The sequence below is a fragment of the Eutrigla gurnardus genome (assembly GCF_963514095.1).
Source record: "Eutrigla gurnardus genome assembly, chromosome: 8".
In the NCBI taxonomy this organism is placed as follows: domain Eukaryota; kingdom Metazoa; phylum Chordata; class Actinopteri; order Perciformes; family Triglidae; genus Eutrigla; species Eutrigla gurnardus.
The window spans coordinates 2,412,125-2,435,414 of NC_139922.1; the positions used below are offsets into that span (position 1 = coordinate 2,412,125).

The window sequence follows — 23,290 nt, forward strand, 5'->3', positions numbered from 1 at the left end:
AGTCGAACGAATACTGAACCAAGACTGTGTGTGCATTGTTTTTATCTGCACTCCGTTCCGTCATTTCCTGTTTTCCTGTTTTGGAGTACTGGCACGAGACTAGCGCCACCCGCTGTTAAGGAGGCTTATTGCATCTCGCGCAAGCGCAGAACGTACACGCTGCTGTGGTGTCGGAAGCACGTCGAAGCGGTGTGTACAACACAACTTTTCTGCCAAACGGGTCAGACGAGAGGCAACAGAGTGGGCGGAGAGTGGTCGGATAAGGCAGTTGGATGTCTGGGCGGTATGTGGGGGCCTTTAGTCTCTCATCACCAGACCATGACCATGACCAGAACAGTTGATGTGTGTGAACTCCCCAGCAGCTGATTATGATGGTTGTGTGGCATGAGGATGTTGTCATGGCAGAAGATCTAGCAGGACTATGTCAGGTCTACGTTGCAACGTGTATAACATGAGAAACAGCAGTTTCGTTGTGTGTTGAATATTCAAAGAAATAAATGATGACTGAATAAATGGTAGCGTGATGTTTCTCCCCTCACTCACTCTGCTCTTACCTGCTCCCAGTCTATACTGCGGAAAAATGTGTGTGCCTTGATATCTGTGAAGCCCGTCTGGACCTGGCAACCCAGCCGCTCCTTGGGATCCTGTTGGGACCAACACAGCTGGTCAGCAACACAAACAGGAGTAACTGTAATGCATGCAATGTGAGATAATTCTTCATAATGCGGATGCAGACAAGTGCAGGCTTCGTGTCAGGTGGGCTCTAGTGTACAGTATGTGGACCCTAATTAAGTCCAGGGGGTCCAGAGCAGTCCTCTTTTTACATTTCAGATGTTGTTATGCAGTTTCAACGGAATGAAGCAATGTGGACAATTAGTCATAATGCTGGCCACACATGTTTTCACCCCCCCCTCCCAGCTTAACTCAGACTGTGCTCTTTTCATCACTACAATTATGGTGATGACCCACGGACATAAAGTGCATGTGAAAGGCTGCCTGCTTGTACGGAGCGGCCTTGTGCATCACAGCCACACGATGACATCACACACGTGAAACCTCGTTGCAAAAAACATAACTAAACCAGCACAATCTGTAGTCATCGTGCAGCCGCGGTGTATTAAAGGGCCACACCACCGTATTCTGTTTCAGGCAATTCTCTTCCATCACTTCATTCAAATGACTTTCCTTTTGTCCACGAATTCCATGTAAGCACCCAAACAATGTGTCTATAGTGTTGCTTCTATACTGTCATATCTAAAACCAGCCAGAAAGGTTATATATGGTTATATATAGGCTCCTCAGTTGGTCTCTGTAGTTTTCAAACGACATGATCTGTGAAGTGGTGTTGTGTTTGGGACTAGTTACTGTACTGTGTGTTGAATATTATACGATATAACTACGGGTTTGGTGAAAACCAAATATTTTTTAGAAAAATAAAAATATCATAATACAAAATAATGTGGAAACTGCAGTTTTATTGATGATAACTCACTGCCAGTCATCAACATTAACATAAAGTCACCAATCAAATAAAAAATCAAACATTTTAGACTGTCTACACGGGTACCATGTCTTTTGCAATGTGGTATGTTATAGCGTCTGTAATGTCTTTATGTCTGGTGGACACCGACTCATACGGTGTAACGCTACTGAACGCATTGCAATACACTCTTCGTGCAATTTTCGCCAAACACGACCTGCACAACACCCCGCTCTGGTTGACATCATCGTCATTAAATCCAAAATACCTCAAAATAATGGAGGATGATTAATGTTTTGGCACCAAATCAGATTCGGCACCGCCACCGGCCGCATTATCTTCCGCACTCGTCTCACTTTTCTTTCTTTCTTTTTGATTTCCCTGCTGCGTATGTCGTGTGTGTGCGTCTCAGTCTCCCTCACTCCCGCGGCGGGAGTCCCGCCCTCGTATGTTCGTCATTGGTTGGCTTCAGCTGTCGATCCACAGCAAGCATGAAATAAGGTTTGTGGTTGGCTGGCCATAGCGGTGCATTCAAGGGCAATCGTAAAAATGAAGTTTATTGTGACTGCCAGAGTTGTAGAGCGCAGGGGTAATCTATATCGTTTATATCGTTGCTTTTTCGATATTAATACCTTGAATGTTCATATCTAGATAACGATACGATAACGATATATCGTTCAGCCCTACACTCAACCCAGGCTCCACCCACACTCAACCCAGGTCCCACCCACACTCCACCCAGACCCCACCCTAACGCCACCCAGGCCCCACCCATGTCCCATTCAGGCTCCACCCATGCCCCACCATGGCCTAAACCGTCCATCTGAATGCGACTGCTGAAACATGCAAAGATAATCACACAGCCTGTTTGATATTTCTCTCCTATCTCCCTGAGAGCTATCGTTAAAGTCTCACACTGAGTGGAATAAAGAGGCCTGATGATCCCACACAGGGGGTTTGATGGAGCAACAGTGTACACAAAGAGAGGGAGCTGATTGGAAGTGGACATCTCTCACCTTGTTTAGAAAGCCCTTGAGCACGCTGGCAGCTTTCACCGACAGAGACCTTGGGATGCGAATGGGCTTCTCAAGAATAACTGTTGGCAAAAAGAAAGAAGGACAGCAGCACAGAGAGAGAGGGAGGGAGGGAGAAGGAAAAGGACAATCGTGAGTAGGGAGGAGGATGATTCACAGTCCAACCTGCCTGTGGGTGACCATGTCTGCTGAGTGGGAGTCAAAGGAATGGAGGAGATACAGAGGACACTCTTTTCTCACTTCTGATGGTCCACAAACAGCCTTGAGACTCCCACAGCTCAACAATGTCACACTAACAAGAACAAAACTCTTTGAAAAGTAGTTTCTCACAATCTAAATATAATGATTAGTGCTGCCTCACACATTAGTGCTTCACACTGAGGTGACCAGAGGTTGTTTTTTTTTGCCTCCAATCACGATTAAGAGAAAAACATAAGAATATATATTATTGGTTGTTTTTACTCAGGTGGATAATGTTGTTTTCTGCAGGCAGCCATACCTTCTTGGTGGAGGTTGTTTAGGGGAGTGTATAACCAGGAAAACAGGAGAACACGAAAGTCCAGAATACAGACTCATTATGGTTTTTGTAGTAAAGATAATAAAATCTAAAACAGTGACTGAGGCTCGACGTTGCCCTCTAATGTCTGTTTGTGTCAATTTCCAACAAAACCCCCATGCTAGGTTTAGGAAAAGGTTGGGTTTTGGTTAAATTAAGTCTGGTTACGTAAGGCGTAAGGAGTAATGTTAAATAAAGTAACGTAGGTTCAAATAAGTCAGTGTTGGCTTTTGGTTTCAAACAGTGCACCAACACTCTTGTGGGTAAAAGTACTGCGTTTTTGGACCTGACCATCCACCCCGACCTCCCTATGCAGACTTTATCATTATTTTTCTATGTAAATTGACTTCCTGTTGTTGGGGAACTAGCAGGAGCACATTCAGTTATTGATAGATAATTATTAATATCAATATAATTATTGATATTAATAGGATTATTAATATAATTAATTTTAAAAAGTGGGGCACCACCCTGAAATCAGCTTTTAGCTTATGAGTACAGTTGAAGGATTTGTGTATTCTTTGCAAAGAAGAGGTTGATATCATTCATTCTTATACAACATTAATAACACAGCAGTATGTTCAAAAGGTTTATTTACAATAAACAAATAACCATACACTAAGTCTAAGTGGCCTATCTATCTAAATACTATACAAGTGTGTGTGTGTGTGTGTGTGTGTGTGTGTGTGTGTGTGTGTGTGTGTGTGTGTGTGATAAAGGCGGCGATATTCTTCCGGGCCCGGGCGTTCAGAGGTGGAACAGCTGAACAAAGGAAGAGGGAGGCCCCTAGTGGACGCTATCTTACATAGCCGACTTTGAAGGGTCTGATAACGTAGAGCCGTAGGTGGAGGCCTCCACAAAGCGCGCAGGTGTAACGTGGGGGGGGGGGTTCTTTGTGGGAGGCCGTGTGTAATATATGTAGAGCCGTTAGGAAAGTTGGATTAGTGAGCATGCTAACTGTCTGTTCTGTCTAGATCACTAACAACTGAACTAAGGTTACACACTTAACTCAACAATACATCAAACAAAATCACTTGGAAACATAATGTCATTACATTCAGTTTCTGTCCTAAGCTATGCCCAGATTGTTACCAGTCCTTGAAGAAAGGTTGCTTGTTCCTCTGAAGAAAGGTTGCTGTCTTCAGGTTCCTGTGAAGGAAAGATGCTGTCCTTGGAGTTGCGGATGGAGGAATTTCTAGTGAGATACCTCTTGACTAGGAAATCTTGTCTTTGTTGCAGAAGCAGGCTCCAACAGCCAGCTTGTTGGCTGTTTTGAGGGCGCTGCTTGGGGACCTGTGGTTAAAATCCCAGGAGAAAGAGGGAGATTGGGAAACCGCTTGTCTGGGCGGAATCCCAGGAGAAAGAGGAGACCTCTGGTTAGGTCAAGGTCGCAGGAGGAAGAGAGATGAGACCTCTGTTCAGGTCGACATCTCAGTAGAAAGAGAGAGATCCCAACATGGTCTGCTTGGTAGGAAGCAAAACTTTCACTGCAGTTGACCATGGCAATCAGAATGGAATCTGGAGTTCACAGGCTGCCTGCAGGAAGATGGGGGAGGGGGAACGACCCCCTTTGGAGGTGCGTGGCTGTGTTTTCACACAGAGGATCCTCCAATCTGATGTTTAGGGTTCAACTCCACTTTTGCTCGTTAAATAATCCGCAAAGTAAGGCACAATGGGCTAAGGGGTTGTATCTAGTCTCTTAATGAGTCACAGGTGTGTTTGAATGAGGGTCATCTCCCTTTTAACCTAGGTGTACCTGGAAGCAGCCCAGCATTCCAGTGTTGATTTAGAATTCAATGTCATCTTGAATGAAGCTCTGAAGCTTCCGACTATTAGGCCCTGCAACTGTATTGATGGGTTTTATATTTGGCTTACTGATCAGGGGGGCACGCTGTTGACTTTGTTGCTGTCCATTGACAGGGGGCACTGAATCTGAAAGCTGGCACTGCCAGAGAGATGGTGGGTAATGCACGGAGGAAGCAGCCTTAAAATTGCTGCCATTTAGGGGGAGAATGATCTTGAAAGTAGCGGAGACCCTGAATGCAGACAGCAAGATGAATGCTGCGACTCAATATTTGATGCTCAGAATTTCCATTGTGAAGCTGCCAATGTAGGCACATCTTACTATCTGAATAATGTTCCATTTAAACAGTACTTTGACTTTAGACCAGGTTTCTAATGTGCCAATTGCTTTCTGCTGCCTCAAGAAAGCAATGTGACCAACGGGTGTTCATTTTCAAACTACTGTTTCCAAGGGCAAGAATGACCATTGAAGGCATTTCCCAATATATTTCAGTTATTAACATTGTACATGTTCAAGCATGAACACCACCTTGTGCCCACTGAATCACAGCTGTCTGTCTGGGTTTGCATGTGGAGCAGTCATACCCAAAGCAGGGCCTGGCACGGGGTCTAGCTAGGCGGCATATGGCTGGGTGGATCCTATAGTGGAAAGGTTGGTTTCCGTTGGCAGCAATTCATCCAGGAACCTGCTGCTCTACCAGTAAGACGGCCAGGAGGACAGTACTGGTGGCAGATGCTAGCCGCGGTGCCATGCAATGCTCCTGACAGTCACAGCAGAGACATGATGTGTAACGCGAGGCTACTGTTGTATGGAGGAATGTATGTTCCTGTGTGGGTGGCTGAGGGAGGGGAGGTAAAGGGGTGTGCTATGTAAGGGTACCATATGGCTGGATGAACACAAATGGGATAGATATGATAGAGGTTTCTATACCCTGGTGTGATCGCAACCAGAAGGCTGTTCTGTTGCTCATGGGTGGATGTGCACCCCCCCGAAATCTCATCTCTACTCTGTACAGACCTGCACACCCCTGAAATCTCATCTCTACTCTGTGCAGACCTGTGTTTGATTCCAGTTGGAAGGCAACTTCAAAATACAAAAAGAAAAATCTCTACACGTGTTAAAAAAAACTTTCTGCTAATGTCACCAACAGTGTTGGGAACGTTACTTTAAAAAAGTAATTAGTTATAGTTACTCACTACTTGTTCCAAAAAGTAACTGAGTTAGTAACTGAACTATTTGCGTTACTGTAAAAAAAAAAGTTGCTTTATGTCAAAGAATTTGGATTTTTCTGAGCAGTTTTCACAAGTCAGTTGAAATGAGTAGAACAGACATCTCCACCTTGAAAATGCCAACTTTTCATCGGATTGCTCCGGACTCGCCATCTCTGCTGCTTCTTCGAATTAGGGATGGCCAAAACGAAAAATATTTTTGACCGACCACCGAGCCTCATTAACCGGTTGAAACTGGTTAACTGATCAGATTAACCGGATTGGGGCGACTGTGGCTCAGTTGGTAGAGCGGGTTGGCCAATGTTCGGAGGGTCGGCGGTTCGATCCCCACCCTTGTCACTGTGTCATGGTCGTTGTGTCCTTGGGCAAGACACTTCACCCAGCTTGCCTCGAGTGAATGTGTATGACTGTTGTATGTTTGAGGTGGTGGTCGGAGGGGCCGTAGGCGCAGAATGGCAGCCACGCTTCCGTCAGTCTGCCCCAGGGCAGCTGTGGCTACTAACATACCGGTAGTTTACCGCCACCGGTATGACTGTGTGTGAATGAATGGAACCTGGAACCATGTCAGAGCGCTTTGAGTGTCTTGAAAAGCGCCATATAAATCCAATCCATTATTATTATTATTATTATTAAAATGCGCTATTAAATGCACTATTAAAATGCCCCCCCCCCCTTGATTTCGATTGGTGCTTGCTGGTTATCTCTCTCCCGTTCTGTCTCCGACTCACTCACACACACTCTGCCCCGGCGCCGCCCTTCCACTCACGTCACTTTTTTAAATCCCCTCCAGCGCGAAACATCGAGTCCCGCGGCTCATTTAGGAAAATGACAGCTCCGAGATGCTGCTTGTTTAGTTTGAGGAGATGGTAGTGCTAATAATAATAAAGCAAGATGATTATTACCATGACCTTATCTGTTACCATTGAAAATCCTGAAATGTAGTAATGTCCGAATCCAAGCCCATCCAAGATAAAACGGGCACCTTCGGAATGCGTAAAAGACGCACCGGCGTGAAATGTTTTTATTTGGGCTATTAAGTATAATTTATGAAAAATTCAGTGTTAGGGATAAGTTGTTCATTTCACACAAAAAAGATCTTGTAATGAGATGGCAAACTAGTCTTGTAGTCTACTCCTATAGTCGAGTAGCGTGTAGTCTTGTGTATAATAATTGAGATTGCATTCTCCGCACCTCGCATGCGGGAATAATTAAAACTTGAGGAGAAATTATACAGTGGGAGACACTGTGTCTGTCATATATCACAAAACAGGGTCAGAGCACACAGCAGTAGACATAATGACGGCGAGACCCCGGTGCCTCCACGAGCCGCCGGGCCGTTCATCATCATCATCATCACCACCGTCTTCACCATCCGCGCTCCACAGCTGCACCGGATTCCCGTCCAACACCAGAACGGCGGGACACCGGGGCCCGCGTGGCCCTCGCGCGCCGCTCAGACCAGCAGCAGCCCCAACTCCGGCTCCAGCTCGCGGCAAGTTTGCACGTTTCTCCACGGACAACAGGCTGCCGAGACCAGCCACGAGCGGCGCGCAAGCAGAACACGATCCTTTTTTTTTAACCGACAAACTGACAAATTCAATTCATAGTAACGCACCGCATTTAACGTTCAGTAACTATAACGGCGTTGTAACGACGGAAACAGTAATTAGTTAGATTACCACGTTACTGAAAAAATAACGGCGTTACCTAACGCCGTTCTTTTAAACGGCGTTATTCCAAACACTGGTCACCAAATGACCCTCATTCATGTTTACCTGCAGCCTGGAGAATACAGTTTGTTCCAGCCTTTGGGTCATGTGCAAGGGCGGACACATATGAGCGGCTGAACACCCTTCATTGTGTCGAGTTTTATGCATGCATTTGCAGGATTTTTATATTATATTTCCTCATCATTTGACACTCACACACATACGCACACACATACGCACACACACACGCACACACACACGCACACACACACACACACACACACACACACACACACACACACACACACACACACACACACACACTTCAGACAGAAGAATTAGACCAAGTACAGAAGCCATGGGCTTTTCCAAGGAGCCAAAAGTGCTGCTTTGCTTGAGTGTGGATGGCATTGACACATTTTTGTACGGAGCAAGGACTGAGTTTACCAGATGTACAGTGATATTTAATATTATAAGGTTGGACCGACAGAGACGTTGTAATGGAAAGATCCTATTATCCTTGAAACCTTTGACAAAGATTTCCACATTTATTTAAGTAGCAGGGATGTGTGATTGACCAACCAGGGCATTGCTGGGTGGTGACACGTTGCCTTGAACTTTTTGGCAACTCCGTTTTTTTTGTCTAGTTTTGTTTTATCAACCAGAGTATTTTGCATTTTTCTTTCATGACCTGCTTTGATGACAGTAGTTTTGTGTTGGGGGTAACGTTGAAAATCCCTTTGATATTAAGAAGATATGAAAGCATACAGTAAGTTACAGAGTTTCAAACAGAGAAACCGATCAGGGCCCGGTTTCCCGACAACATCCACTCTTAGCGCGCTACGAAGACTCCTACATTATGACTTACCAAAGTTGTTTACCTCTATAGTCGTGGTTCTAGAACGGTCTCTTAGGAGTCTTCTTAAGAAACACTCCTTATGTTGTTCGTACACAGCGCTGTCCAGAAAGAAAGGGCTGAAATCGATTGCTCAGAGTTCGATTATCCATTTCATGCGCAGGTGCATGACAGCACTATATTATAAAATGTAGGCTATTGCAGTGTTTGCGAATAACACATTGCTAGAAATCCTTCTAGGCCTAAACATTTATTTAACCATGGTCGAACATACTACCATAGCCTATACTGATTTAAAAAAAGATATAGAAAATATAGAAACAGCGGAGGAGATTGAGCCATTTACATCCTTGCATGCATATTTGTTGCCATTGTAGTCGAAACTTATGCAATATAGCCGCGTCGGTCAATATATCCATGGGATTGAAGTTGATCTTATGAAATTATGTATTTCAACTAAACGGCTCCGATGACGGGGACGTCTTTGGTTCAGCACGAGGATGCTAGTATCACTGCCATAGTTTTGCCACCGTTCACAACCGTCACCGGCGTCCATTTATGACAGTCTAGCCACTCAGACCCTAATTGTTTGACGATGTGCCAATTTCCCAAATTGCTTGCAGGATTGTGCATGCCTTGACATTGACTAGGCCTAATGGGCTAATTAAATGACCCTGTAATATACCTAGGCTACTTCTGAGGTTGAGGTAAAGCTTAACCTTGTGATGAAATGCATGCGCATTTTATTTTTATTTTCTTCATGAATGACTTAAAACCACTGGTGAAACACAACACTGGCAAAGTGCAGTTCCATACGCAGCGTGGATTTCTGGGTTACTGTACAGTGGCGGCGACTAGCGTCAGGAGCTGAAACATCACTATGGTAGAGCTAAGAAGGCTCTAAGAGTGCTCCAGACCAACCTTACCAACGTATGATGTACGAAAGAGATTCGTAGCAAAGAACGTTTCGGGAAACACGCAAAATGTTAAGTAGGAACTCTAAGTAGGGGTTACGAATGACGTAGCGTTAAGAAGGCTTTAAGAAGGCTTCGGGAAACCGGGCCCAGAGCTTTAACACATGCTACATTGCAGCCTGTGCTTAAATAAAGGGAGCAGCACAAGGCTTTCCAAGTACATTTCTGGCCATTACGTTTCTTCATCCGTCTCCATATACCGTTAAAAACTAAAACATTTCATAATGATAAAACAACAGTAAGGACTGACAGTAAGTCTTGTTTACTGTTCACTAAAGCAGAGATCTTCAACAGGGGGTCCGCAGAGTTACTGATGGTGGGGGGGTGGGGGGGATATTTGATCCTATACCTTTTTTCCTTCCAAACATACACATTAACATGAATTCAACCTACAATAAGCAAATATAAATCTTCCTATTGGTTAAATGTTATGTTGTCAAATTGTAATATAATCACTATAAGCCAATAAGGGGTCCTTGGCCTGAAAAACGTTGAAGATCGTTGCAAAGAGTTTCCTACTTCAAAGCCCTCCTCTCTCAATGTCAGTATTTGGTCCTACTTTGGTGAAGTCCTGTCCAGGTTTAGTCCTGACCAGTCTTAGTCCTGACCAGTCTTAGTCCTGTCCAGTCTTAGTCCTGTCCAGGCTTAGTCTTGACCAGTCTTAGTCCTGACCAGTCTTAGTCCTGTCCAGGCTTAGTCTTGACCAGGCTGAGGGCGGTCAGGATCAACAATATAACTCCCCAGAGAGTGTTGCCATGGAAACTCCTCTAACAGTGTGTCGTACAGGACTCACCTTGAAAGAGGTACTCCTCTGTGTTCATGTCAGGATTGTCTGTAATGATGTCGAATGGGGATCTCCCAGCCATCATCTCAAACATCAGCACCCCCAGAGCCCACCAGTCTACACTGAAGCCTAGGGGGACACAAGGAGACAGGACATCCTTCATATCTATATTTGTTACTACTACTCCTGTTACTACTACTACTACTACTACTACTGTTGTTACAACTACTACTAATAATAAGACTGCTACTCATACTACTACTGTAACTACTACTACTACTGTTAATACTACTACTACTACTACTACTGTTACAATAACTACTACTACAACTATTATTTCAACTAATGTTACTACTACTACTACTGTTGCTTTTGATAATACTATTATTGTTACTACTACTACTACGAGTACTTCTACTACTACTCTTACTGCCACTGTTACTACAACTACTGTTACTACTACTACTACTACTGTTACTACTATAACTACTGCTACTAATACGTCTACTGTTACTACTACTACCTCTGTTACTACTACAAATACTACTACTGTTACTACTAATAATAATACTACTGTTACTACTAATATTACTACTGTTGCCACTACTACTGTTACTACTACAAATACTATTACTGTTACTACTAATAATACTACTACTGTTACTACTACTACTGTTGGTACTACTACTACTACTAGTAGTACTTCTACTGTTACCACTACTACTGTTACTACTATGAATACTACTACTTTTGTTACTACTACAATTACTTCTACTAATATTATTACTGTTACTATTACTACTACTACTGTTGCTGCTACTGTTACTACTACTACTATCACTGTTAATACTACTACTGCTACTACTGTTAATACTACTACTACTGTTACAACAACTCCTACTAATACTACTACTACTACTACTGTTGTTACTACTACTACTGTTGCTACTACAACTACTGTTCCTTCTACTACTACTACTGTTACTACTGTTGTTACTACTACTACGACTTCTACTGTTACTACTAGTACTAATGCTACGAATGTTACTTCTACTAGTATTACTACTTCTACTACTGTTATTACTACTACTAATGTTACTACTACTGTTACTTCTACTACTACTACGACTTCTACTGTTACTACTAGTACTAATGCTACGATTGTTACTTCTACTATTCTTACTACTTCTACTGCTGTTATTACTACTACTAATGTTACTACTACTGTTACTACTAATGTTACTACTACTACTATTGTTAGTACTACTACTGTTGTTACTCCTCCTACTATTGTTACTATTACTACTACAGTTACTACCACAACTACTACTGTTACTACTTATAATACTACTACTGATACTGTTAATACTACTACTACTACTCCTACTTATAATAATAATAATAATAATACTGTTAATACTACTACTACTACTAATAATAATAATAATAATAATAATAATAATAACAATAATAATAATAATTATACTGTTAGTACTACTACTATCAATGCATAGAGAATACAAGTTTAAGGGGCATTGGCTTCATTTGGATGTCGCCTGATTGTGGGGACATCATCGTCTGAGACCGACTTCATTGTAATCCCTCTCTAAGAGCACCATCAGTAGCTTAGAAGCAAAACTCTTATTAGTTGGGATCAGGATTTGGACCTGAACTGATCCGACCCAGGGCGGGTCCTGTACTCACCGTAGTCTTCTCCTCTGAGGATCTCCGGTGCAATGTAGTTGGGTGTTCCACAGAAGGTACTGGTGGTGTCCCCTGGTCTGATGCCCTCCTGGGGGATGTGGAGAAGCAGGAGGAGGAGGAGGGGGAGGGGGAGGGGAGGAGGGAGAGGAGGGGGAGGAGGAGGAAGTGGTTGCAGTGATGACAGATTTGATGAAGGGTGCTCAGAAAAACAAAGACACTGTCAGTAATCCAGTTGATTCAGATCTACTGCATTATTAATGAGCACTAGACAGCCGTCCACACAGCAGACAGAAACCAGATCCACGTGGGTCTTACCTTACACATGCCATAGTCTGTGAGCTTGATGTGTCCCTCGTGGTCCAGGAGAACATTGTCCAGCTTCAGGTCTCGGTAGATGATGCCCTTTTCATGCAGGAAGTTCAGAGCGATACAGATTTCAGCAGCATAAAATCTATGAGGGAGAAGAAAGAACAATGAGCTGTCCTCTCACGGATATTCAAGATTCAAAGAGTCCTCTGCGTGACAGCCTCCATTGTGCCCCGTTGGCATCCGACTGATAGAAGCTGCGTCCTATCAGCAGCAGCACCCTTCGCCCACCGGCCCGCCTCCCCCCAGCACCGGCAATGTGGCATTATGAGTGATTAACATGCTGCTTTGCATATACAGCCACTGTCTCCAGAATACAGATTGCAGGGGCCGATTGGGGCCCAATGGTGCATCTAAATTACCCAGCCTTTGATCCAGCATTTATCAGAGCCGCAGATGGAATGCCCCGCGAGTACAGAGGCACAATGAATTATGGGTGCTCATTATCTTCCTTCGAGGTGGAAAAATAAGTGTTGTATTTTGGCAACATGGCTACGTTCATGAAGAGCAGCTATAACATCCCATCATGCACCCTCAACCAAACAAACACATTCTCGCTGTACTACGGTGCGAAGACGCATCATGAACCTGACGGCATGTGTTCTGACCAGAACAAGTATCGTAGCTAGCTGTTTATCACCGTAGAGAAGTAAACATAGAGCCTGATTTAAAACATACAGGATACAAATGTACATTTGTAAATACCATTTTTTATGCAACTTATGATTTATGATCATCTTATCTGGTGATTTATTTGATTGTTTTTCATTAAACGCGTGTCTTATCTGTGACACAACACAAATTGTTTCTTGATTAAATGTTAAGTGATTCTAATCATTTTTGCTGCCAGTTTGAAGCACGTTTTGACGAGTATTGGGATGATATCGTGGATCACAATTCCTTCGGCAGGATAATAAGTGTTTGCACTGTCCCATGTCTACACAACAACATCACTGTGTGTGGAATCCATAAGAGGAGTAGGCCAACACCGTTTACTGTGTAGGTGGATCCCCCCAGATCAAGAGATCACATGAGAATCTCAAAAAAGTTCCATCTTGTCAGGCTTCAAGTGATGGGTTGTGTCCCGAAAACCAGAGACCAATCAGCAACCAGCGAGGAGCTGCTGGCAGCGAGGGGCATGGCTTAGTGAGAAGAAACAGGTGAACAACATGGCGGCTCCTGAAGAGATCAGCGTAGCTGCAGTTATATTGTCCATTCTGTCAGACCTGGAGGATGTTTCTTTGTTGGAAGAAGAGCAAAGAAGCACACTGAAGGTTTTTCTTCTCCAGCATGCTCACCTTTGTTTTGCTTCCTACTTCCCTTGGGTGATTCCTATGGGTCTTTGTCAGGTCGTCCCGGTTACTGGTCCTGGTTCATGTTGCCTTGTGCTCCGAACCCTGAGCTATTGGATGAAGTCGGACGGAGCTCAGGAGAGTTTGGTGACACGCCCCGAGTCTCACCGAGGACATAAAGGATCCTCCTCTTTCACCGCCACGCCACTCGCTTCCAGCTTCCAGACAAGTAACGTCACACCGAACGCCTTCTTCCTTCCTGGGCCACCATTCAGAGCTCTTACTAACGAGACCACGTCTGCCATCTTGCCCTGTAGCTCCTCCCCTTCCACCTTTCTCACACACACACTTTGCCCGTGTGAGTAGCGTACTCTAGTATTACTACTACTACTCTAGTAGTATAGCAGCTTATTGATCGCTGGTTGATGTTGCTACAGTGAAATACGTTGTGCTGGTTTCTGTAAAAGGCTGCTGTCTGTTTGTTGATGTGTGAATCATGTAATGAAACCCGATTCAGAGTCAGAGTTTGGCTCTGCCTTCACGGTTTTGAGACAAAATGAACGGTTGCGTTATTGGTCCCTGATCCCAGGGTGGTGCCCCGTTATCATTACCTTTTATTACGTATAATAAAGTAGAGTTGATACGTTTAACGTTGAATGTGTAGCACACTAAGGTAGTGGATGGAAGCATCTACACACGAACCCGATGTTTACCTGGCATGTTCTTCAGGGAGCTTCCTCTGTCGTTGCATATGAAACATCAAGTCCCCGCCATTCACGTATTCAATCACCAGAAACAACCTGAAAGCAGAGCGTTATGAGGAGATCATCAGTTCAACACAAGAATATAACGAGGTGGTAAAATGTCATCATAGTATCAGATAGAAGAAAGTACATCATCACTGTGATTTATTCAACATCAATATTCATTTCTACATAGAGACTGAACCGTGAGCCAGACCTAACAAAAAGCAATTTGGAAACATTTTTCACTGGTATTGGATTGGTTCTGGTCACGTTTAGTCTCTGGTTTAGTATGAATGTTGTTGAAACATCTCTCACAACTGTGGAGCAAGATGGCCAAAAACATCGACTACGGATAGAAGAAGGATTGGCACTATTCCCATTCAAGTATTAAACAATGAAGCAAACGTTTGTTCACCTGACCTTCATCAGGGAAAATGTTTGACAAAAACCTATTCTGTCATCGAATAGAGCTTTTCCATGTAAATGCAACTGAGGGTGAATCAATGTAGAAAGGCAATCATGAGTTCAGAATAATTCAAATTAAATTATTATTAATCCTTTTTCTTGATTCTTATCCTTTTTCTTAATCCTAATTCCTAATTCTTAATCATTCACACCCATTCAACACTGTAAGAAACAACACAGCCAATTCTGTTTCTTACAGTGTATCGCGCTCCTGGTCTATATTCTGAAGTCTTATCTGAATTCTCTGAGTTTCTATCAAGTTTAGTCCTTAAATCAGATAAAGTTATTATTGTGGGGGATTTTAATGTCCATGTGGACGTTGTAAATGACAGCCTTAGTGTAGCATTTACTTCATTAATAGATTCTATTGGCTTCAGTCAGAGTGTACATAAACCAATTCACTGTCATAGCCACACTCTCGACCTCATCTTATTTTGTGGCATTGAAATCGAAAACTTAATAACCTTTCCTCAAAATTCTTCTTTATCTGACCATTACTTGATAACCTTTGACTTATTGCTGCTGGACTTCGCTCCTCTAGGAAAAAGCTACTACTCTCGGTGTCTACCGGATAGAGCTGGAGCTAAGTTTAAGGAAGTGATCTCTTAAGGAATCTTGAGTTCACTTCCATGTCTTAATGAAACGGAGGACTTCTATGTTAATCTTAATCCCTCCCAGATCGATTCTCTTATAGATGAATCTGGAAGCCTACTGAGAACGACTCTCGACTCTGTTGCTCCTCTAAAACAGAAAACTATAAAACCAAGAAAGTTAGCTCCCTGGTATAACTCCCAAACTCGTAAATTAAAACAAAAAATGCGTAATCTGGAAATCATCTGGCGCTCCACCAAACTGAAAGAATCCCGCCTAATCTGGCAAGACAGTCTTAAAACGTATAAGAAGGCTCTCCGTAATGCCAGAGTAGCCTACTACTCATCTTTAATAGAGGAAAATAAAAACAACCCTAGATTTGTTTTCAGTACTGTAGCCAGTCTGACAGAGTCTAAGCTCTACTGAGCCATGTATTCCTAGAGATCTTAGTAGGCTAGTAATGACTTTATGAACTTTTTTAATGATAACATTTTAGCTATCAAAGACAAAATTACTCACATCTTGCCTTCAATTGGAACCACGTTACCCTCAAACTCAGGAATCTTAGAAATAGAAACAGCATTAAGACCTGATATATATTTAGACTGCTTTCCTCCAATCTACCTTAACCAACTAACGTCAATGATCTCTTCTTCTAAACCTTCAACCTGTCTCCTAGATCCGATACCAACTAGGCTACTAAAAGAAGCCTTACCCTTAGTTAGCACGTCGTTACTAGATATGATCAATGTGTCTTTATTAGCAGGTTATGTGCATTTCTAAATAACAACAGTCTACTTGAGGACTTCCAGTCAGGATTTAGAGTACATCGAAGCACAGAGCACTGGTGAAAATTATAAATGACCTTCTAACTGCTTCTGATAATGGCTGGTTTCTGTACTTATCCTTTATGTGCACAGAAGTTAGATACGGTGTTCCTCAAGGTTCTGTGCGCGGACCAATTCTTTTCAACTTATGATGAGCCCATTGTATCTTGGGTGGAAGATATCCAAGATGGCTGCCAGGGTGCAGACACACAGTTGGGGAAGTCCTGAGTGTTTGCCTAAAAAGTCATCCAAAAAGCAAATTGGACCTTGGATTGTGCTATCAATGTATTCCTCTGTTGCTTGGATAACTCTCTATCTTCTGTTAAGTTCAACTTGTCCAAGAAAAAGGGACACTCTAACCTTGTATCCAGCCAGATGGAGTCAGCACATGTTATTCACACGGGTACTGGACTATGGCAATGCTAGGCCACCCCCAGGTGAGCAGGAAAAGGCTGTTACAGGCAAACCACTCTCGGGTGTTTTTAATCTCTTGCTGATAATTCTTTTGGCTGGTGATGTTGAACTAAACCCTGGGCCAGTGCCAGCTGGGCCTTCACCTTCGCTAGCTGGGCCAACATCACTGCTAACGGGGCCTTCACCTCGGGCAGCCGGGCTAACAACACTGCTAGCTCAACCAATATCACTGCTAGCTGGGCACTTATCTCTGCTAGCTGGGCCAACACCACTGCTAGCTGGACCTCCACCACTGCTAGCTGGGCCTTCACCACTGCCAGCTAGGCCTCCACCTATGCTAGCTGGGCCTTCATCACTGCTAGCTGGGCCCTCACCACTGCTAGCTAGGCTTCCACCTCTGCTAGCTGGGCCTCCACCTCTGCTAGCTGGGCCTCCACCTCTGCCAGCCGGGTCTCCACCTCTGCTAGCTGGATCTTCACCACTGCTACCTGGGCCAACACCACCGCTAGCTGGACCTCCACCTCTGCTAGCTGGACCTTCACCACTGCTACCTGGGCCAACACCACTGCTGGCTGGACCTCCACCACTGCTAGCTGGGCCCTCACCACTGCTAGCTAGGCTTCCACCTCTGCTAGCTGTGCCTCCACCTCTGCCAGCTGGGTCTCCACCTCTGCCAGCTGGGTCTCCACCTCTGCTAGCTGGATCTTCACCACTGCTACCTGGGCCAACACCACTGCTAGCTGGACCTCCACCACTGCTACCTGGGCCAACACTACTGCTACCTGGGCCAACACTACTGCTAGCTGGGCCTCCACCACTGCTAGCTGGGCCTTCACCACTGCTAGCTGGGCCTCCACCTCTGATAGCTGGGCCTCCACCTCTGCTAGCTGGGCCTTCACCACTGCTACCTGGGCCAACACTACTGCTACCTGGGCCAACACTACTGCTAGCTGGGCCTCCACCTCTGCTAGCTGGGCCTCCACTTCTGCTAGCTGGGCCTTCACCACTGCTAGCTGGGCCTCAACCTCTGATAGCTGGGCCTCCACCTCTGATAGCTGGGCCTCCACCTCTGATAGCTGGGCCTTCACCACTGCTAGCTGGGCCCTCACCACTGCCAGTTGGGCCTCCACCTTTGCTAGCTGGGCCCACACCACCGTTAGCTGGGCCTCCACCTCTGCCAGCTGGGTCTCCACCTCTGTTAACTGGGCCAACGGTAGGTGGAGGTCTTTTGGCTGATGTGGAAGCTAGCAGTGTAAAGCCACATGCAAACAGTGCCAATAAAAGAAACAGGAGGCTGCCAAACCCCGCAATATTAAAACACCGGAAATTCAGGGTGTTTCAAACCGTTAATAACTCTAAACTAATATGGGATTCAACACATAAACCAAAAGGCATTCTTTGTGCACACTTAAATATACGAAGTATTCTAACAAAAAGTGATCAGGTCCATCACCTTCTTACTGACTCTAATATTGACCTCCTTTGCCTATCTGAGACATGGCTTCGTGAATCTTCGCCTTCAGCAATACTATCTGTACCTGGTTATAACATTTTCAGAAAAGACAGACAGGGTTCCAAGGGAGGAGGTGTTATGATTTATGCCAAGGACACTTTTAACTGTAATGAGATACATGTCACAGATGAGAATGGATTAGAATTTTTTGGACTAACTGTTTCCTTGTCACAGCAAATGTCTTTTATTCTTGTAGTTATTTATAGGCCTCCTTCTTCAAATGTGGATTTTTTTGAAAAGCTGGAACTTTTATTGAAACAACTCAATCTTGCAAAAGAGGTGATAATAATGGGTGACTTAAATGTTAATTGGGAAGTTAACAAAGTTAGGAAAAAATTGAAAAAGGTTATGGATGATAGGGATATGACTCAGGTAATTAATGGCCCTACAAGAATTACAAACTCCACCAGCACCCAGATTGATTTAACTTTTACTAATAGGCCAGAAAGGATCTTGAAGTCATACAATATGCTCACAGGAATGTTTGATCACAATCTTATAATGGTCACAAGAAAATTAAATAAAAAGCGCTTCAAACCTTTGGCCGCCACTGTTTTGGTATCTATAGGATACCAAAACAGGAACAACAAAACTTCCAAGATTCAATCAAAGATGTAAACTGGGATGAATTGCTCACTGGCAAAAATCTAGATATGGATTGTTCTAATATGGCCATCAAAATACAAAAAATTAAAACTAAAAGCTATAAATTTGTTTAACCTTCCATGGTTAAACAAATTTATTCTGAAACTCATGAAAGAACGAGATCACTCTTTGAAGTTGTCAATCAAATTAGGACACACCAGACACCAATTTATTTCGTTGAGAAATAGGGTAGTGAAAGAAATAAGAAAATCCAAAGCTGACTTTTTCATTACTGCCCTGAATAGTGCAAGGGGGAATTCTAAAATAATCTGGAATTATATTAAAAAACTATTGGGTGATTCCCAAAAAAACAAAAAACAAACTAATGCAAATTCAATTAAATGGAAGTATCTTGACAGAACCTCAAGTGATGGCTGATGCTTTCAACAACTACTTCATTGAGTCTGTGTCAGAAAATTTCGGATAAGTTTACATTAAAACAAAGGAGGGAATACCCTGCATTGTCTGCAACGCAGTCCTTTACCATTACAAATATTACTGAGACTAAAGTTATCGATTTAATTCGATCACTCAAACCATCTAAAGCAAAGGATGTTTTTGGAATGGACCCGAACATGCTCAAAGATCTAGGTTCAGCTCTCGCCACTCCTATTGCCTCAATCATTAATCTTAAATTTTATCGGGGCACTTTCCAAAGGCCTGGAAATCTGCTATTGTTGCCCCTGTCTTTAAATCCGGTGACTCAACTTCTCTGCATAACTACCGCCCAATAAGCATTCTTCCGGCCATTTCCAAAATCGCAGAAAAATGGGTGGCACAGCAGATTGTCCATCACTTAAACAGCAGCTCCCCCTCTCTCCACGCCATGCAGTTTGGTTTCAGATCCAAGCATTCCACTGAAATGGCTACATGCCTCTTTATTGAGAAAATAAAATTCTTTCTTGATAAGGGTGGAGTTGTAGGGGCAGTGTTTTTGGACCTCAGGAAAGCATTTGACACGGTAAATCATTCTGTTCTTCTTACCAAGCTCTCAAAATTTAACTTCTCTCAAAATGCTGTGAGCTGGATTGAATCATATCTGCATGATCGAACACAATCTGTATCAGTTAACAACTGCAGATCTGACTCTCTTAGGCTAACCTCCGGAGTCCCTCAGGGGTCAATATTAGGCCCCCTTCTATTTAGTCTTTATATTAATGATTTGCCCACTATTTGTCCTGAGGCTGAATGCTTAATGTATGCAGACGACACGGTTTTCTTTGTTCATGGTCACACCAAAGACACTGTTGCCGCTAAACTCATTAAAACAATGTCCTGTGTTACAACTTGGTTGCAGGAGTTCTGTCTACAGCTAAACGTTTCTAAAACTGTAGGCATGTATTTCACTAAGTTCTGCTTCCGGCTTTGCTAAAGTGCAGACGCTTTTCCTCTTTGCTCTCACCCCTGCCTGCGATTTTCTGCTATTTTTTGCTATCTGCTTCTCCTCAATAAGAAACAAAGAGCAGCAGCTCCTGGATATTTACAAAACCAGTGGGATTATATTTTCTTTGAGATAAAACGGGCATTTTTCAATATTTTTACGACTTCCTCAACGCTACGCGAGGAGGCCTACCAAACAAGATAAGCCTGAGCCTGCTAAAGGTAATTAGCAGAAGATGCCTCCCTTCTCTACGGAAGATTACCATAAACTCCTACAGAAGATTTTACTGCTGGAAACAAAAATTAATCGGTTTGAAGTAAATGTAGAAGTGAATGGACTTTGTGGGAACAACACCAATCTAGCACTGACTCAAAACAGTGGACAGGAGCATGCTAGAACCCAGCTAAGTAGCAATAATGAAGCTATGAAGAAACGGGAGGATCCTGTACACGGTAATAAATCTACCAGCGATAATCCTCCCTGGAACACACTTGGTGCGAAGCCAAAGAGAAGACCATCTCCTTGTGACATGGGAGAACGGATATCTGGCAGGACCCAGCGCCCCGATATCTGTGATCTGACCGGCTGGCCTGCGTTACCATCTCCATCCAGGCACAGCGCCTCCTCAACCCCACTGCCTCGTAGGACACAGCAGCGGACAGCTGGGGAGAGGAGAGCTACCAAGAAACCTCCCCAGCAAACAACTGTTCAACTAAAGAACAGGTTTGCTCCACTGCTGCAGGACCATGGATCCCCCTCTGATTGCCTGGATAACCCCCCACCACCACGCAGCAGGGTAAGACCTGCTAACTTAAAGCCACAGAGAAAGCTAACGACAGGGCCTGAAAATCTGATTGTGGGTGACTTTTCTGTAAAAGATATGAAAAGCAGTAATAACATCAAAGTACTCTGCTTTCCGAAGGATACGGTGTCTGATTTGGAAAAAAGAATCCTGGAAATTGTGGCTGCACACCCAATTGTGAAAAATATCATTCTGCACATTGGATTTAATGACATTGAAAAACAACAATCAAGAGAGTTGAGAGAGGACTTCAATAAACTCTTTGAAACAGTCAGCTCTGTGAATGCTGAGGTTTTCATCAGTGGCCCTCTGCCCCCGACCGGGAGAGGAGCGGAGACATTCAGTAGACTGTTTGGCTCAACAAATGGCTCTCAACTGCATCTCTTGCTCACCCAATGCATTTTATTGACAATTTCCACTTTTTCTGGGACCGCAGGCATCTTTTTAAGACAAACGGACTTTGCCTAAATAAGCTAGGGGCAAAGCTATTCATCACCAACATGTCTTACTGCCTGCGTCATCCATCTGTCGCCAAGGACAAGAGACGAGAGGAACCAACAAAGAGGGAAGACGAAACACAGATTATCAGAAACGTCGAAGAGGGACTGAATGTGGATCCCCCCCCCCCCCCCCCAAATCTCCATCCAGGTCTTCGTCATTCTCCCTCCCTCCAATAAACCTTTCTCTCCCCTCCTCCCCCTTGGAGTTCCAAGAGCTACCCCCACCTACCCCCCGCCCTTCTCAGATTATCAACAACGTCGAAGGAGGACTGAATGTGGATCCCTCCCCCACCCCCCCCAAATCCCAATCCAGGTCTTCGTCATTCTCCCTCCCTCCAATAAACCTTTCTCTCCCCTCCTCCCCCTTGGAATTCCAGGAGCTACCCCCACCTACCCCCCGCCCTACTCAGACCCCCTCTCCCAAGGCTGCAACTAAGTCACCAAAACCCAAGACCCCCTCTTCCAAGGCTGCAACTAAGTCACTAAAACCCAAGACCCCCTCTTCCAAGACTGCAACTAAGTCACTAAAATCCAGGACCCCCTCTTCCAAGACTCTTCCCTTATGGCCACCTCTTCCCTTATGGCCACCCCCTCCCCACCCTGACAGCAGCCCTGAATATTACTGAGACAGAAAAGGGTTCAGCAGTAGACCGCATTATCAGCTGGACCCAAGGTCGCCTACATCAAAACATGGCACCTTCTGCATTCCTGTTGTGGAAACTTGAACACACAGCTAACCTAAACAATCTCATTCCTGTTCTCTCAAAATCAAAGTCAACCTCAAAGCCTGTCAATAACACCATCAGGATGGGTCTGCTAAATGTTAGGTCTCTTAATAACAAATCATTTTTAGTCAATGATTTTATTACCACTTCTAAACTTGGTTTTATGTTTTTAACTGAAACATGGCTAGAACAAAATAACAGTGCAAGCATTCTGATCGAGACAGCACCCCCCAACTATAATTTTATTGATGTTTGTAGATCTGGGAAAAGAGGTGGAGGGGTTGCTGCTATATTTAAAAATACATTTCAGGGGAAACAGATGTCACTTGGTGTTTTTCCATCATTCGAATATCTTTGTGCTGTGCTGAAATGCTCTCCCAGAGTTCTCCTGTTAATTATTTACAGGCCACCTAAATATTCATCACATTTTTTCGATGATTTTACTGAATTATTGTCTAGCATCTCCACTGATTTCGACTGCCTAGTTATAACCGGTGACTTTAATTTTCATATTGATGATTTGAATGACAAGGGTGCAAAAGAACTTTTTAATATTCTAGACACATTTGACCTTTCTCAACATGTGAAAGAGGCTACTCATTGTAAGGGACACACCCTGGACCTGATTATCACAAAAGGTCTCCATGTTTCTGATGTTTTTGTGACTGATCCTTCATTGCCCTTCATCTGATCACTTCTGTGTTTTCTTTAATATTTCTTTCATTCCTGACACACAAACAGAATCAAATAAGGTCAAAAAGCGGTACATCAATGAACATGCCAATGTACTCTTTAAAAATGCCATCTCCTCGTTACCACCTCTAAACCCATGTCATGCTGATGATCTTGTAAACATCTTTAATTCCAAAATTCTGAATGTCATAGAGATCATT

At 43.7% G+C, this 23,290-nt stretch overlaps 1 protein-coding gene across 4 annotated transcripts in view; it reads right to left on the reverse strand.

Moving 5' to 3' along the window:
• prkcz (protein kinase C, zeta) overlaps window positions 1–23,290 on the reverse strand; it is a 163,739-nt gene that overhangs the window by 16,821 nt on the left and 123,628 nt on the right. For all 4 annotated transcript variants that reach the window (XM_084015391.1, XM_084015394.1, XM_084015392.1 and 1 more), the window contains 6 exons: window positions 14,502–14,588; window positions 12,446–12,581; window positions 12,131–12,218; window positions 10,436–10,555; window positions 2,497–2,576; window positions 555–644 (listed from right to left, as the gene is read on the reverse strand). In XM_084015391.1, coding sequence (XP_083871517.1) covers window positions 555–644; window positions 2,497–2,576; window positions 10,436–10,555; window positions 12,131–12,218; window positions 12,446–12,581; window positions 14,502–14,588 — 601 coding nt within the window. The remainder of the gene's footprint in view (window positions 1–554; window positions 645–2,496; window positions 2,577–10,435; window positions 10,556–12,130; window positions 12,219–12,445; window positions 12,582–14,501; window positions 14,589–23,290) is intronic.